The sequence below is a fragment of the Trachurus japonicus genome, chromosome 20 (genome assembly GCF_045865225.1).
Source record: "Trachurus japonicus isolate A0001 chromosome 20, Traja_1.0".
Taxonomy (NCBI): Eukaryota; Metazoa; Chordata; class Actinopteri; order Carangiformes; family Carangidae; genus Trachurus; species Trachurus japonicus.
The window spans coordinates 6,153,337-6,169,475 of record NC_140926.1 but is presented as its reverse complement, the minus strand read 5'-3'; the positions used below and the strand labels follow the sequence as shown (position 1 = coordinate 6,169,475).

The 16,139-nt window shown below is 42.8% G+C and overlaps 1 protein-coding gene across 4 annotated transcripts in view; it reads left to right on the top strand.

The window, feature by feature from the left end:
* The window catches only part of nrp1a (neuropilin 1a), a 69,796-nt gene extending 57,273 nt beyond the window's left edge, over positions 1-12,523 (top strand). Inside the window, exons 10-18 of one of the 4 annotated variants that reach the window (XM_085762575.1) lie at positions 46-380; positions 2,491-2,635; positions 5,697-5,786; positions 6,854-6,901; positions 9,763-9,906; positions 10,387-10,664; positions 11,158-11,254; positions 11,368-11,421; positions 11,912-12,523. In XM_085762575.1, the coding sequence (XP_085618701.1) occupies positions 46-380; positions 2,491-2,635; positions 5,697-5,786; positions 6,854-6,901; positions 9,763-9,906; positions 10,387-10,664; positions 11,158-11,254; positions 11,368-11,421; positions 11,912-12,198 (1,478 nt within the window). In that variant the 3' untranslated portion in view covers positions 12,199-12,523. Of the gene's footprint in view, positions 1-45; positions 381-2,490; positions 2,636-5,696; positions 5,808-6,853; positions 6,902-9,762; positions 9,907-10,386; positions 10,665-11,157; positions 11,255-11,367; positions 11,422-11,908 lie in introns of all 4 variants that reach the window. The other 3 variants (XM_085762573.1, XM_085762574.1, XM_085762572.1) reach the window with 3 other exon arrangements.
* Positions 12,524-16,139: the final 3,616 nt, after the last annotated feature.

Sequence of the window (16,139 nt, the reverse complement as noted above, 5' to 3'; positions counted from 1 at the left end):
TTTGCATCAAAAAAAAGCGCTGAGCAACCACCTCTTGTCTTTCAGAGTACCCGTGCTCGGGCATGCTGGGGATGGTTTCGGGCTTGATCACCGACAGCCAGATCACGGCGTCCTCGCACACGGACCGGAGCTGGGTGCCGGAGAACGCGCGGCTGCTGACCAGCAGGACGGGCTGGACGCTGCTGCCCCAGCCGCAGCCCTTCGCCAACGAGTGGCTGCAGGTGGACCTGGGCGAGGAGAAGCTGGTGAAGGGCATGATCATCCAGGGAGGGAAGCACCGCGAGAACAAAGTCTTCATGAAGAAGTTCCGCCTCGGCTACAGCAACAACGGCTCCGACTGGAGGATGGTGATGGACGACGCCACCGGGAGCAAACCAAAGGTGAGTGTTTCTTCTCTTTGCTTCTTTTTTTTTCTCTTTTGCATCAGATCTGCAAAAACTCAAATATCTTACCAAGAATATTTGTCTTATTTCTAGTCAAAATGTCATTTCTAGTCAAAACAAATCTCATTATACTTTAAAATAAGACTCATCACATAAAAAGTAGCTTGTTCTTAGACACTTTTTTACTAATTTCAAGCATATTTTCATTTGAAATAAGTAGAAAAGTCTGAAAGTTGAGCCAGTTTTTCTTCCTTATTAGTACAAGCAAAAAAAACTTGCTTTCACTGGCAGATTTTTCTACTTATTTCAAGTGAAAATTTGTTTGAAACAAGTAAAAATTATCTAAAAACAAGTTATTTTTTAGGTGACGAGTCTTATTTTAAGTGGAAAGAGATTATTTTTGACAAGAAATAAGACAAATATTCTTGGAAAGATTTTGAGTTTTTGCAGTGTAACCAGAGGAACTCCTCGGCAGCTTCATTATTCAAGGGAATGGGTTGGAGTTGATGGTTTCCTGCACAAACCAAAAGACAGGTTTTACCTCCTCCTAAGTTGTGGAAATCATTTGAAAACACGCTTCCTTCCACTAAAAGAAAAAAAAAACACAACATTGATTCCGATTACGATGCACTTAGTCAGTTTTCACCAGAGCGTTGTGAGTCTGGCGCTCGTGAGTCATTCACCAGTCGTTCCGAGTCAATTCCAGCAGCGCTTTGAATCACATTAGGATAAGCATCTCCTGGCTCTCCCAGTCCTTTCACCCCTCTAATTTTTCTTTCTCTCCCTGCTTTGTTTTCTGCACAACACACACAGACACACACTGTCCTGCCTCCTCAGTGAATCGTAACACACCAGAGTGGAGGTGATGGAGTCGAGAGATGCACAACGTTAGAGAAGTGGCTCCAGATTTATCAGCCGGTGTCTCTGCACGTTCACGAGACACATGCCGGCACTTTGCTCCATGCATGCACACACACACACACACACACACACACACACACACACACACAAACAAAATGTATATACGAGTTGAGCACATACACACACACACACACACACAAGAAAAGCTACAAGAGCCTGTCCCCAATTACAAGCGTCCCTGACAGGGCATAAATCTGATCCAGATGGGCTGATGGTTGATTTATGAAGGGAGTGAAGAGGATCTATATACTCCACCACCACTACCACCACCTTCCCCCCCCACCCACCCCCCTCTTGTCCTAGTTAGCTCCCTCTCTCCCCCCCTTCGTCTAATATAAGAGGTTCCAGCATCTGAGTCTCCTTTAACATGATCACACCCATTAATCCACCTCCATCAATCCTGCAGCTCCACCTCCGCTCGCTTCCTTCACACCCGACATCCTCCTCTCCCTTTTCCCCTCATCCTCTCATTTATTCCTCTCTCGCTGGACGAGGATCTGAAGGAGCCCAACGTTGCCCCCGTCCCCTCCTGCGTCAGACGCCTAAGCTCTGCTTTAGATGTCAGCCTCTGTTCCTCCACATCATCTCTTCTCTCCTGTCACTTACTTGGCAATATTTGTATATGATGGTCACTTAACATCACAATATTCTTATTTCATGCACACCTGCAGAAGTGAAATTTATATTATTTATACTTATATGTATATCATTGTCACTTACATTGCAATAGTTTTACACCATAGTCACTTTACCTATCAATAGTTTTATATCAGGCCACCTTATATCCTTATATCTTTAGTACTTGTTTTGCACATTGCCTGGTTGAAGGTTGATTCGTTTTATTGTTTATTGGGTCTATATTTTCTGTCTGTTGAGTTGTGTTGTGTTGTGTTTTCGTTTTTTAGCCCTCTCTACTTTCTTTCTTTTTTAACTTGGCTGATGTAACAACTAAATTTCCCCTTTGTGGGATGAATAAAGTACATCCAAGACAAATTTCCCTGAACGGGACAATAAAGTTTATCGTATCGTATCGTATCGTATCTAATCGCTTCCCCCCCGGCTCGTGCCACCTCTCCACCCGAACCTGCGGTGTTCAATGAGCTCGCCTCGAGCTACGGAGAGCCCTACGATCCAAAAAAAGGCAGCAAACCCCTCACCTTCTCCTCTCTTGTGTCCGTCCTTGCAGATTTTTGAAGGGAACAGCAACTACGACACCCCCGAGCTGAGGACAGTGGAGACCCTGCTGACCCGTTTCATCAGGATTTACCCAGAGAGGGCCACTCCTGCCGGCATGGGCCTGCGACTCGAGCTGCTGGGCTGTGAAATTGAAGGTAAAACCGAAGCCCCCTTGTTACGATATCTAGTTGAGATCTATTGGATTCTCAGAGTCCTGTTAAAAAGAGAAGAAAAAAAAATCGCCTCAGTTCTAGTAGCGAAATATCAAAGATAAGGAGCGGCAGCAGCCTGTGGTGTTATCACTCACACTGGAACTTTTCCTCCCACTCTGACGACAGCTCCAGCTGTTGGAACGCAGTAAAAAACACTTCTACTCTTCACACGCGGTGGTGATTACATCTTTACATTTATAGTCATGTATATATAGTATATAAAAGTTATGATGACTTGACACACACCTAAGTTCACCACAGTCATTCACACACACACAATGTTGCTCACATAATGTATTCTCTAGCCCCTTACCCTAACCTTAACCATCCAAAACAAATGCCTAAACTTAATCATTACTCTTAACTTAAACCTAATTATTATAACCGGTAACACTTTACAATAAGGGTCCCTTAATTAACGTTAGTTAGTACATTATTAAGCATTAATATATAAACTAATGTGTTAATTAATGCTGAGTAATGCATACATAATGATAACTAATTACATTATTCAACTTTTATTATTACTTAATAATTTATTAACTAACTTTGAGTAGTAAACATTAATTAACAGCTTACTAATAGGCTACATTAATTCATGTGTTTCCTAATCCAAAGTAATACATAATGATTGTTAATATATCTGTAAACAGTTAATTAATGCTTAATTAAGGGACCTTTATTGTAGTGTTACCTAATAACCTAGTTATTATAAAGTCTTACCCCTCAAAGCCCTTGGAAGGGGTCTGAGAAAGTGAGAACCGGCCAAAACGTCCTCACTCTGGTGGTTTAAAACTCAAACTGGTCCTCACATGTGTAGCTGTACAAGTACACGCACACACAGGTGAGCCATCGATCACCTCAGCTAATGACACGTCTTGCTCTTCGTGCCTTTCGCCACAGTCCCGGTTATTTAAAGCTGCTTCCTGTGTGGAGCCTCCACCACAGCTGTCCAGCTCCTGCTCTGCTCTGCACCCCCTGAACAAAAAAAGAAAAAGAAAAGGGGGCAGTTGTCTTGTCTCACTGTTACATCAAAGCTGCCTCCATATCTGTGCCACTTCTGGAAGAGATCAAATCAAAGCCCACCTGCCCCTGCAGCACACTCCTCCATGTCTTTCTTCTTTCAAAGGGCAGCACACACTCACACACACACACACACATACACACTTTGCTATCTGTAAAATGTTGTGGTTTTTTTTCTTCTTTTCTTTATCTGAGTCTGTGGAAGCTGATGATGTTGCACAGAAACGGCTCAGAGATACGAGAACGTGCAGCTAGCAGCGAGCGTCAGCCCCCTAAGTGGATTTACATATTGGATTTCAGGGCGGCCCGTCGGGTTGTAAGCCTCCTGGACTCCCGTCGGGAGCTGGAGTCGGATGATAACGCTTGTTTTCACTGTTAATACTCACACAGACGCACAACAACCGCAATCACCTCGCCAAAACATGCGGTTACAGGCATGTAAACGCAATCACGCACGCACATACAAGCGTGTGTGTGTGTGTGTGTGTGTGTGTGGAGCCATAGTAGGAGGGCTAAATCCTCATTTCTGTGCGAGGCTCCCCTGACGCAGCGCTGACCCCATCCCTGACCTTCCCCACCCTGAATCTGACAGGGGTTGATCTGCCTCATATTTCATCTTGCACAGGGAGTGAGCAAGAGTATTGGCTCACACACACACACAAGCACACACACAGATACTGTACAAATACATTTTTCCGGCAGTTTGCCCCCTACACTGCAAAAACTCAAATATCTTACCAAGAATATTTGTCTTATTTCTAGTCAAAATGTCATTTCTAGTCAAAACAAATCTCATTATACTTTAAACTAAGACTCATCACATAAAAAGTAGCTTGTTTTTAGACACTTTTTACTTCGTTCAAGCATATTTCACTTAAAATAAGTAGAAAAATCTGATCTGAATCTAATTTTTCTACTTATTTCAAGTGAAAATTAGTTTGAAACAAGTGAAAATCATCTAAAAACAAGTTAATTGTTAGGTGATGAGTCTTATTTTAAGTGGAAAGAGATTAGTTTTGACTAGAAATGAGACATTTTGACAAGAAACAAGACAAATATTCTTGGAAAGGTTTTGAGTTTTTGCAGTGTATATCTGCCTCTCTCTCTCTTCCCTCTTCCTTCTTCCTCCCTCTGCACTGGGGAAGCCCGTTCATTACTCAGTCAGTGTAAACACACACACAAATACACACATATACAAACATGCACACAAACACACCGCAGGACGGCTGTGCAGCAGTGGAGTGTGGCGTGGATCGAGGGGCCTCGCCCACAACCAAGTGCAGCACAGCCATAATGACAGGCCGCTCCGCCTAAAGCCGAAGCCCGAAGCACCGAGCCTCAGCTTCAGCTCTATTTATACACACACACACACACACACCTCCACAGCCTGATGGGGGGAGTCGTGCTAATAGCTCAGGCCCAGATTGAAACCCAGTGTGTAACTGTGGGCAGAGGCTGTGTTTACATGTTTCTGTTTTTCTTTCCAATGTTCAGTTTTAACTATAAAGCAGCTGAAAGGCCACTATTCCAGATTAATAGTAGTTTATATTTTACTGTATCTTGCTTTGGGCTAAAGTAGCAAACAAACAAATGAAGGGATTATATGAAGCTTCTTCTTATTATTCTTCTAACCCTCTTCTTATTCACATATTCCATGTTATAAACTGTTTTCTTTTCTGTATACAACATCTGTTGCACATCTGCCTGTTCTGGTCATCCCTCCTCTGTTGCTCACCCTGAGGTTTCTCCAACTTTTTCCCTGTTAAAAGGGTTTTCCTGGAAGTTTTTCTTCAGTCGATGTGAAGGTCTAAGAGCAGAGGAAGTTGTTATGATGCTGTGTAAAGCCCTTTGAGACAAACTGTTTGTAAAAATGCTTTACAAATAAAATGCCTTGCCTTGCCTTGCCTTCTTTTTCTTCTCTCCATGAAATAACTTCCTGTATTTAAATTCCTCTCTTCTCTCTCTTCTCTCTCCTCTGCAGCTCCGACTCCGCCCCCCACCACTCTGGTCCAGAGCACCACGCCGTCGGACGAGTGCGACGACGACCAGGCGAGCTGCCACAGCGGCACAGGTGATGACTACGATGTGACAGGTGCTAACATCGCCCTCATGAGACTGCAACCGCCCGCCTCCCCCACTCACACCCCCACCTCACCCCCCTCTCCCTCCCGTGCCTCTTCCTTCTGCTATGGCTCATATTTGCTCTGCACTGCAAAAACTAAAATATTTTACCAAGAATATTTGTCTTATTTCTAGTCAAAATGTCATTTCTAGTCAAAACTAATCTCATTATACTTTAAAATAAGACTCATCACATAAAAAATAGCTTGTTTTTAGACACTTTTTACTTCTTTCAAGCATATTTTCACTTGAAATAAGTAGAAAAATTTGATAATAGAGCAAGTTTTTCTTCCTTATTAGTACAAGCACAAAAAACCTGCTTTCACTGGCAGATTTTTCTAATTATTCCAAATGAAAATTTGTTTGAAACAAGTGAAAATGATCTAAAAACAAGTAATTTTTTAGGTGATGAGTCTTATTTTAAGTGGAAAGAGATGAGTTTTGACTAGAAATGAGACATTTTGACAAGAAATAAGACAAATATTCTTGGAAAGATGTTGAGTTTTTGCAGTGTGCTCGCCCGGCTTGACCGCTCTCTCTTTCTCTCTAACCTGCCATCTACTGTGCACACTCGCACAGCGCACGTGCATGCACACGCACACACAGCTAGCTTATTAGCTGCACCTGCAGTTCCTCCCGCTTCAATGTGTCCCCTGTTAAACCCACAGCAGCACATTATCACACACCTCTGCACACACACCTGCGTCTACACCAACTCTCTTCTCATCCTCCTGCACCTCGTTTCCCACTTACTCCTCTTGGCCTAATGTCCCACTAACCCAGAAGCCTCTGAGGCTGCACTGCTGCTTGCCCCCCCTCCCCCTCCCCCGCCTTTCCTCCATATTAACCAGCAGTCTCCAATGATGAGCATGGAGGGAGGGCACCAAGGCGTGTGTTTGATTAGCTAAATGTATCTACTGTAGCATGGAGACAACAATAAAGCATGGGTGCAGTTATCTGAGAAGAAACCTCCTCCTTTAGCCGCATGGAGCTAACTGTGCTCATCTGTTGGTACAGGTACGGCGATGCCAGACACCACTACAGCCGAGGTGGACACCGTCCCAGGTGAGAACCCAGACAACTTTGTATTTTTTGCCTTTAAAGGGGACATATTATGGAAATATCACTTTTTCAAGGCTCTTTAACATACATGTGGGTGTTTGTCTTGCCTTCCGGCTTCCAAAATGTGAAAATTGACAAAAAAATCTGTAATTTTCAGGCTCCCTAGGTTAAAATCCATGTGGTGTTATGAGCTGTTGCCTCAGATCTCTTCCAATGATGTAACTAGTTTTCAAATTTGCATAATACCACCCCTACCTGTACTGGTAGAAGGGGCGGGGCAAGCAGTGGTTCATTTGCATTTAAAGGGACAGGCACTGAAACCAGCCGTTCCGTTCTGTTTTGAGAGGATGAAAAGAGCTGTGATGTTTGGTCCTTGGGGTGTTTGACCGAAGCATGTCACAGACATATCTTTAAGACACCTGGGAACTATTTTACTTCGTGGAAAAAGTTGCATCATATGTCTCCTTTAAACACATCACATTGGCTGAAAGTAAGAATTTATAAGAGAGTAAAAATATTCAACTTTTCAAGGTTTTTGTGGATTCATTTGCATCGCCGCATCAAGCAGTGTCTCTGAGTTAATGACTGCGAAGCCGGAGGCGGCCTCTCTCCTCTGATGTGTGTCTGTTATTAAAGCTGATGATACGGCCCTGAGAGGCTCCTGCTGACAGGGTGAGGGAGGTGGCGTGATGCGGGGCGAGCTGATGATTAGCACTGGTGCTCTGCTGCTGCCTTCTCAGCATAATCACTAATCACTGGGCCGACACTGACTCACACTAAACACACACACACACGCACAGACACACACACATAGAGCAGGGAAGCACAATGCAAATGACCACAGGAAATTAAGTGAGCTTCGGGGCCACATGCACACACACACACACACACACACACACACATAGCGTCGTCTCCTATAGCAGGTTGATGAGGCAGCAGCCAGCTGAGAGGCTGTGCCCCAGTCTGACCTTGGCTAATGGGCCATAGGCTCCACCCCCCACCCCCCTCCACCCCCCTCACTCCATCAGCTGGCTTTGTGGTCTGTCTGTCTGCAGCCGCCACAATAGATGAGAGCTCAGGTCCAGGTGTGTGCATGCGTGTGTATATATGCACAGAACCAAGTGTCTGCTGGGGATAAACACTTATCTGTCCGACTTTTCATTTCAAGAGCCTCAAACCACGCATGCTAATCAGCTCTGTTCATATGCGTGTGTCCGTTGTATTGTGAGTGTGAGTTTGTGTGTGCGTTGGGCACCATAATCTCACAGGACGTAGCTAGTTGCCGTCGGCGCTCGGAGGAGGAAGAAAATCACAAAAGAAAAAAGAAAAGGTCTTTTTCTTTTCTCTTGAAATGGCCAAGTGAGTCATGTGGCTGCTCATCAATCCAGCGAGCAGCGCTGGTTGGTATAGCCTCCGTCAGAGCCTCCCAAGAATTATTATGGAACAATAAAAAAAAATGCCAAAGCCATTTTAATTGGGAATGGGATTTCTCCGTGAAAAAAAGTGGCTTGGCGTCTGAAAATGCGGCTCCACATGGGAATTCCATCCTCTGTGTTTAATGGGTAAACAGAAACGTAGCCTGCAGAAGCTAGTTAAAGCCTTCCTCGTTATTAAAGGGAATATTGGCTCATATATTCTGTCATTTGGAGAGTTATCTCTTTGTATCTCTGAAGGCATCTGCTGATGATGGGAGTTTCGGGGGCCGTGGATAACATCCCAAACACCTCGCTCCCTTGTGTTCCTTGGAACTCTCTATTTATCCGGTTTGAAAAGCTCCGAGCTCCCACACATTTTCTTGCCTCCGCGGAGACGTCTCTCCGGCGCAGCGTGTGTCCGTGGGGGATTGCATTGTTGGAGAGGGGCCCTGGCACTGTTACCATAGCTGTCTTCAAAACCTCTCAAGTCCCCGCTCTCATTAAAATCCTCAGCTCTCTGCGGGTTTCCATGAGTGTTGCCTTCTCAACTGGACACCGTGTCCAGACCCCGACTCCTGCGACGCTCTCTCTGCTCTTAATGCCCCCCCTCAACGCCCTCCATACCTTTCTTTATGTTGCCTTTTACATTCATTAAAAGAGCTCATTAACCAGAGCCAAGATACAATGTCTGCATGAGGTCTGTGCTGACGGTTCACTCTCTCTCTCTCTCTCTCTCATGTAACTTCTCCTCTATCTCAGTCTCTTCTTCCCTCCTGAGTCGCTCTGACTGTTTCCACACTGCAAAAACTCAAGAATATTTGTCTTATTTCTAGTCAAAATGTCATTTCTAGTCAAAACAAATCTCATTATACTTAAAATAAGACTCATCACATTAAAAAAGTAGCTTGTTTTTTGACACTTTTTACTTATTTCAAGCATATTTCACTTGAAATAAGTAGAAAAATCTGATAGTGGGGCAAGTTTTTCTTCCTTATGAGTACAAGCACACAAAAACAAATTTTTCTACTTATTTCAAGTGAAAATTTGTTTGAAACAAGTGAAAATGATCTAAAAACTAGTTAATTTTTAGGTGATGAGTCTTATTTTGACTAGAAATGAGACATTTTGACAAGAAATAAGACAAATATTCTTGGAAAGATTTTGAGTTTTTGCAGTGCACGTCCTCCAGCTGTGGACGCTCACGTCCCACAGACCTCTGCTGCCCTCTGCTGCTCAGAGTTTAATTAGTCAGAGTGAGTGGAGTGGAAGAGGAATCCCAGCCCACAAAGTGTAGCCTGCAGCATAATCCTGACATGCCCTCAGGGTCAGGGCTCGGGGAAAAGCCCAGAGCTCGCGGCACATCGTCCGTCTGTAATAAGCAGGATGTTGAAACCAGATTCTTTCTCTGATTCGTCGGGGCTCAACCTTTCTTTAATGTGATTTTTTCAGATTTCCTGTCGTTCGCCTGTGACTTCGGCTGGGCCAACGACCCGTCCTTCTGCAGCTGGACCTCCGAGGACACGGGCTCAAGGTGGCAGATCCAGTCCAGCGGCACCCCGACCCTCAACACGGGGCCCAAGATGGATCATGCAGGTGAGAGAGTCCTGCTAATTCCTGCTCAGAATTCTCCAGTCATGGAAAACAGATGGAAAATGAGAAAAAAAGTCAAATGTCCTGGAGAAGCTTGAGTTGTCACATTATGACATCAGCTACCAGAGCTCTATTTGACTTTTTCAGACCCTGCTAAGGATTTTGTTTCCAAAAAAAAAAAAAAAAACATGTTTGTGCTGTTCTATGATAATTTTGTCATCATTTCTAAGCATTTAAGAGATTATTTCATAAGTTAGAGCCATAGACTGCACATCTTTGAATCAGATTTCTGGGAGAGAGAATGAGAAAGAGGAATAAACATAGAAACAAACTGATTTAAATGTACAAAATAAGGTACCATTGTTGAAAAGAACACTTCTCCAAAGCATGAATGGGACAGGGGATGAGTCAGTGTATGACATCAGTGGGAACCCTGGTTTCCTTTCAGCCTTTGCAACGTTTCTCCGTCTTTTCTCCCTTCAGGAGGATCGGGGAACTTCATCTACACGTTGGCGACCAGCCCCCAGGAGACGGAGGTGGCTCGGCTGGTCAGCCCCACCGTCAGCTCCCCGGACTCGGACCTGTGCGTCTCCTTCTGGTACCACATGTTCGGGTCACACATCGGCACGCTGCACATCAAACAACGCAAACAGACGGTGGACGGGCCGGCCGACATCCTGCTGTGGACGGTCAGCGGTCACCAGGGCAACCGGTGGAGGGAAGGTCGCGTCTTTGTGCCTCGCACCAACAAACCATACAGGGTAAATTAAAGGAAAAAGTCCTGTCGTACTGTTGACCTGCGCTGTTTACACTGCAAAAACTCTTATTTCTTGTCAAAATGTCTAATTTCTAGTCAAAACTAATCTCTTTCCACTTAAAATAAGACTCATCACCTAAAAATTTACTTGTTTTTAGATCATTTTCACTTGTTCCAAACTAATTTTCACTTGAAATGAGTCTAAAAATCTGCCAGTGAAAGCAAGTTTTTTGTGCTTGTACTAATAAGGACGAAAAACTTGCTCCACTATCAGATTTTTCTACTTATTTCAAGTGAAAAATATGCTTGAAAGAAGTAAAAAGTATCTAAAAACAAGCTACTTTTTATGCGATGAGTCTTATTTTAAGTATAATGAGATTTGTTTTGACTAGAAATTACATTTTGACTAGAAATAAGACAAATATTCTTGTGTATCTGTCCAGAAAAATGTTTCCAAATACTCACCCAAATACTTTTTTTTTTCTTCTAATTTCCAGGTGGTGATTGAAGGTCTGGTGGAGAGAAAGAGCTGGGGGGACATCGCTGTGGACGACATTAAGGTCCTCAATGGGCTCAGCATGACGGACTGCAAAGGTGAGAAAACCGCTCGATCTGAAATAGCCTACGACTCTGCACTTTTTTTTTTTTTTTGGTCCATCGTTCTGCTTTTTATTCACTGAGAATCTCTTTTCTTTCTTTCTTCACAGATCCCGACATACCCACTGAGCCCATGCTACCTGAGGATCACATCAATGAAATCCGTAAGTCTCCTCACACTGAGGATTTATCCACAAGTCTCCTCTGCACTGCAAAAAAACTCAAATATCTTACCAAGAATATTTGTCTTATATCTAGTCAAAATGTCATTTCTAGTCAAAACAAATCTCATTATACTTAAAATAAGACTCATCACATTAAAAAGTAGCTTGTTTTTAGACACATTTTACTTCTTTCAAGCATATTTTCACTTGAAATAAGTAGAAAAATCTGATAGTGGAGCATGTTTTTCTTTCTTATTACAAGCACAAACTTATTTCAAGTGAAAAATTGTCTGAAACAAGTGAAAATGATCTAAAAACAAGTTAATTTTTAGGTGATGAGTCTTATTCTAAGTTGAAAGAGATTAGTTTTGACTAGAAATGAGACATTTTGACAAGAAATAAGACAAATATTCTTTGATAGATTTTGAGTTTTTGCATTATGGTGAAAAAAAAAACTCTTCTCACCTCACTCTTCTCCTCTCTCCAGCAGTCGAGGACATCACCGAATACCCGGTGTTCGTGGAAACCAACCAGATCAGCGGAGCGGGCAACATGCTGAAGACGCTGGACCCCATCCTCATCACCATCATCGCCATGTCGGCGCTGGGCGTCTTCCTGGGCGCCATCTGCGGCGTGGTGCTGTACTGCGCCTGCTCGCACGGCGGCATGTCGGACAGGAACTTATCGGCCCTGGAGAACTATAACTTTGAACTGGTGGACGGCGTGAAGCTAAAGAAGGACAAACTCAACGTACAGAGCTCGTACTCGGAGGCTTGAGATGGGGGAGAGACAGACCGACCGCTGGGTGCATTTTAAGCGTGACTGTACTGTAAACCACGTGCAAGAGCGTTCGTGCACGAGTGACTGGCTGTAGTGCACTGCGCATCCTCTCGTGTGTGTGTGTGCACGAGCAAGGTGAGAGCTCAAAAAGGACTGCCAACACCCGCCCAAACCCCTCCCCTCCCTCCCTCCCTCAGACTCGGCTCAACTCGCTGGATGAGGGACAAGGTTCAGGACCCAGTGGGAGGTTTGGACTGATCCACGCTTTTCTCAGGAGCTGCAGTAAAAAGAACCTACCAGTAGGGGACACTGTGTACAAATAATAATGAAAAAAAAAAAAAAAACAATACAGGAAAAAAAATATGTACAGATGATTTAGATGAATATTTTAATTTTCTATTTTGATTTTCATTCATTTTTACAATCGGATGCTGGTGTTGAGACCAATTTATTAATAATGTTTAAAGTATTTATCGTTTTCTGGGAAAGAAAAATGTTTTTTTTGTTGTTGGTTTTTTTTCTCTCTTCATCATCAGTTCATGAACTTTTTCAACAAAAGAGAAAAAAAAAATCTTAAAATGAACCATAACCGGCAAAACTGTAGATTTGCCCCTGTGGTGTATGGTGGCATACAGGGTGTGCGCCCATTCCCCCCCGGACCCTGACACATGTACCCCACCCCGACCCCCCACCCACCTCCCCTATGACCCCTGTCACTCTAAAGTGAGGGTCCCATTCATGGCAATGTATGGTTCTGACAGTGCCTTTAGTACATTTTGGGTTTGCCTCCTCTGTTGACGTTTTTATTGTACATGGCTTAAGTTATGACGACAGGAAACGTGGAAATACCTGCGAAAAAATACAGGAAAACAATCTTATCACATGCGCTTTGTTCTGTTTTGTTTAGTTTTGTCGTTCTGTCCAAAACAAACACACACTGTAAATAAGTTTTAATATATTTTATTGCCCTTTTTAAAGAAAGTAAAAAGGAAAAAAGCTGCAGTATCCCTTTTTTCATGGGTTTGTATGTGTGTGTGTGTGTGTGTGTAAATACAATCTCCTGACTGTTTTGTGGAAGGTGCAGTGTTATGGTCTGTTTTTTCTTTTTTCTTTTTTTTCTTTCTTTAGGTTTCACTTTAGGATTACGTTGCTCAAGATTTGTGTGAAGCTGATGTTACAGCGACTTTTCAATGTGCATTCAAGCCACCTGTCATCGAATGTCATCGCCCACGAATTAGTCAAAAGGTAACAACGACAAAGAAGCTGACATGATGATGAACTCTTGGCACCTTTCTCTCCCATTTCTACCATACTATCTATCTTCACACAGCTTCAAAACGAACACAAAGGTGGTGGTGGTGAAACCAAAAAAAACAAACTACAACAATCATCATTTCTTTGTTTTAGCTGAATCTTAGATCGACTCATCTCCTCCCAACATCACTGTGGATTGTTCACTGAAGAAGTGCTATCTGGACAATGCAGCTTGAATGCACTTTGTCTCCGATTCCCCCTGTTTTAGATGAAGAGTGGGGGTCGCCACACAAACTGAAAGAATGGTGCTATCGTTACTTTTAGCCAGACAACAACAACAACAAAAAAAGTGTCTCATGATGAATTATTAATTAAACCCAGTTTGTATTGTTCACATGCTGTATTGTAGCTTAAAAGGCCCATAAAAAAAAAAGGGGCGCAAAGAAGTTTCTTAACGTGTTTCACGTGTAGCAGCCATAACGTTGTGATGTCAGAGCTGATGTCATTAGGACAGGACACTGGTAGCCAACCAGCGGAGGGAGGTGGATCGCCGAATCATGGCCTTCCCTCTGCTCCGTGGCTTCACCAAAGGATGGAGGGTGGAGGGTTTTTCTTCTTCTCACCGTTACACAACTAACTCAGTTCACCAACGGTCATCAGGGGCAGGAGAACTGAACTGAAACCTGCCGGGTGGACGATGATGGGACGATGGGACGAGCGATGTGTCTGTTTTTTCTATCTCTTTATAAGCTTTGAAAGACGAGCAAATGTCACCTCGGTGTGAACTCTCTCAAAAAAAAGAGACTCTTTTTCCTTTTTTTTCTTGTTTTTTTGCAGATGGATGGACAGGATGGGACTATCCCTCCATCACACACACATATACACATGCATACACAAGGGGAACTCTGAGTGAACTCAGTGTGAGATTTTACAGTTATCAGGACTCGAGGGCCCCGTGGGACCTGGAACAATCAAAACACACACACAAAAAACAAAAAAAAACTTGATCCTGAGATCAGTGGCGTCTTTTTTTTTTTTTTTTTTACATCCATGTGCGTTGTATTTTTGGTGCCGTGGTGAACACATTCTCTGCTTATAGTTCATTTCAACCTCTCCCCCCACCCAGCCCACCCCACCCACCACCGTCCGTCTGCGCTTCTTCTCAGCTATAGAGGACTGTAGCTCCAGCCGTTGTGTGCTATAATGAACTAGAGAAAAAGGATACTGTAGCGTGGACTCAAAAAGAAACCGATGTTGCACTGATAAATATATTTAAGAGGTTTATGTGTTTATAACATTCATTTGCAAAAAAAATGATGAAAAAAACTGAAGTAAGTAAAAAAAAAAAGAAAAAAAATACACACAAAAAAAACTGGTGTTCATTTCTTTCATCTTTTTATATATATAGTTTCAGATTATGTGATATAATTCTGAAATGTAAAGATATTGAGATGTTTTCATTATTGAAAAAGGCATAATAGATTTTTCCAACAGTAATGTCCCCTGTCCTCCCCCTCCCCCCTCCCCTTCTCCATTAACATGGCATATTAACGCTTCGTTTTGTACTGTCATTCAAAAGATTTTGTGCAGATTTTTTGTTTTTTTTTACAAGAATAAGAAAAATAAGACTTTTATTTTCAATACTGCTTCTGTAATTTGCTGTTGTAGGAATAAAAAAAATGAATAAACAGCAAACGCCTTAAAAAAATGAAAAAAGAAAAAGAGAATATTTGTTGTGATCTAAGAGTCTGAAGAAAAAAACAGAAAAGTCCCAACAGTTTTCTTGTCCTATATAGATCTACATCACTGTTGTGCTGTAAAGGGTTATAACCAGCAGCCTCACAAACACACACACACACACACACAATCAGTTTCCTGCTTCACTTATTATAAGGTGAAAGCACTGAATGAAAAACAGCAAGACAGTGATGTAAAGAAGACAGTTTATTTGTCCAGTGTCTGTCTCACAGCCATCGCTTTTCCCAAAGATCCAAATAAACAGTGTCTTCATATGAAGGTGGCTGATCATTTATTTATTTGATTATTCATTGATCACACAGCAATAAGTGAATATTTATTACTTATTATGGGGCAGATGGAAGTCCTGTATAACCCCACCTATTGGAGCGTTGCACTGTGGTGAGGCATGATGGCAGGGAGCGGCTGCTGCTGCTGCTGCTGCTGACCACTAATGAGAAGCCGATGTGAGCTGCACTGCCTGGTTTCATCATGTTGCTCTGTCATTAGCTGAAATTAGGCTCCGTCTTCATTTTCACTGTAATTTTTTTCCTTTTTCTTCTCCAAGTATACGTAGGTCATCATTCCAGATCCCAAACTGTTTGAGTCTTTTATTTTGACAGGACATCATTAATTAGGATGAGTCCAGCTAGCAGCAAAACATAACAGCAAATTATTATTAGTGATGATATTTGTGTTAAAACGTTTGCTCATCTCGGATAAACAGCGGCGATGCTCAGGCTCCATTATCATAAACAAGCAAATTAGACATCGTAACATCATTTGGCTGCTGTATATCCTTCACACTCAATTAACTGGCAGAGATTTGTAACCCAGCAACCCCGGCTACATCCTTTTTTATCTCTCTTAAAACTACTTGAACCAACAAGCCTGGCAACGCATCATCACACTGCTCTGCTCTGCATTAATTAGTTAATCAGTCGTGC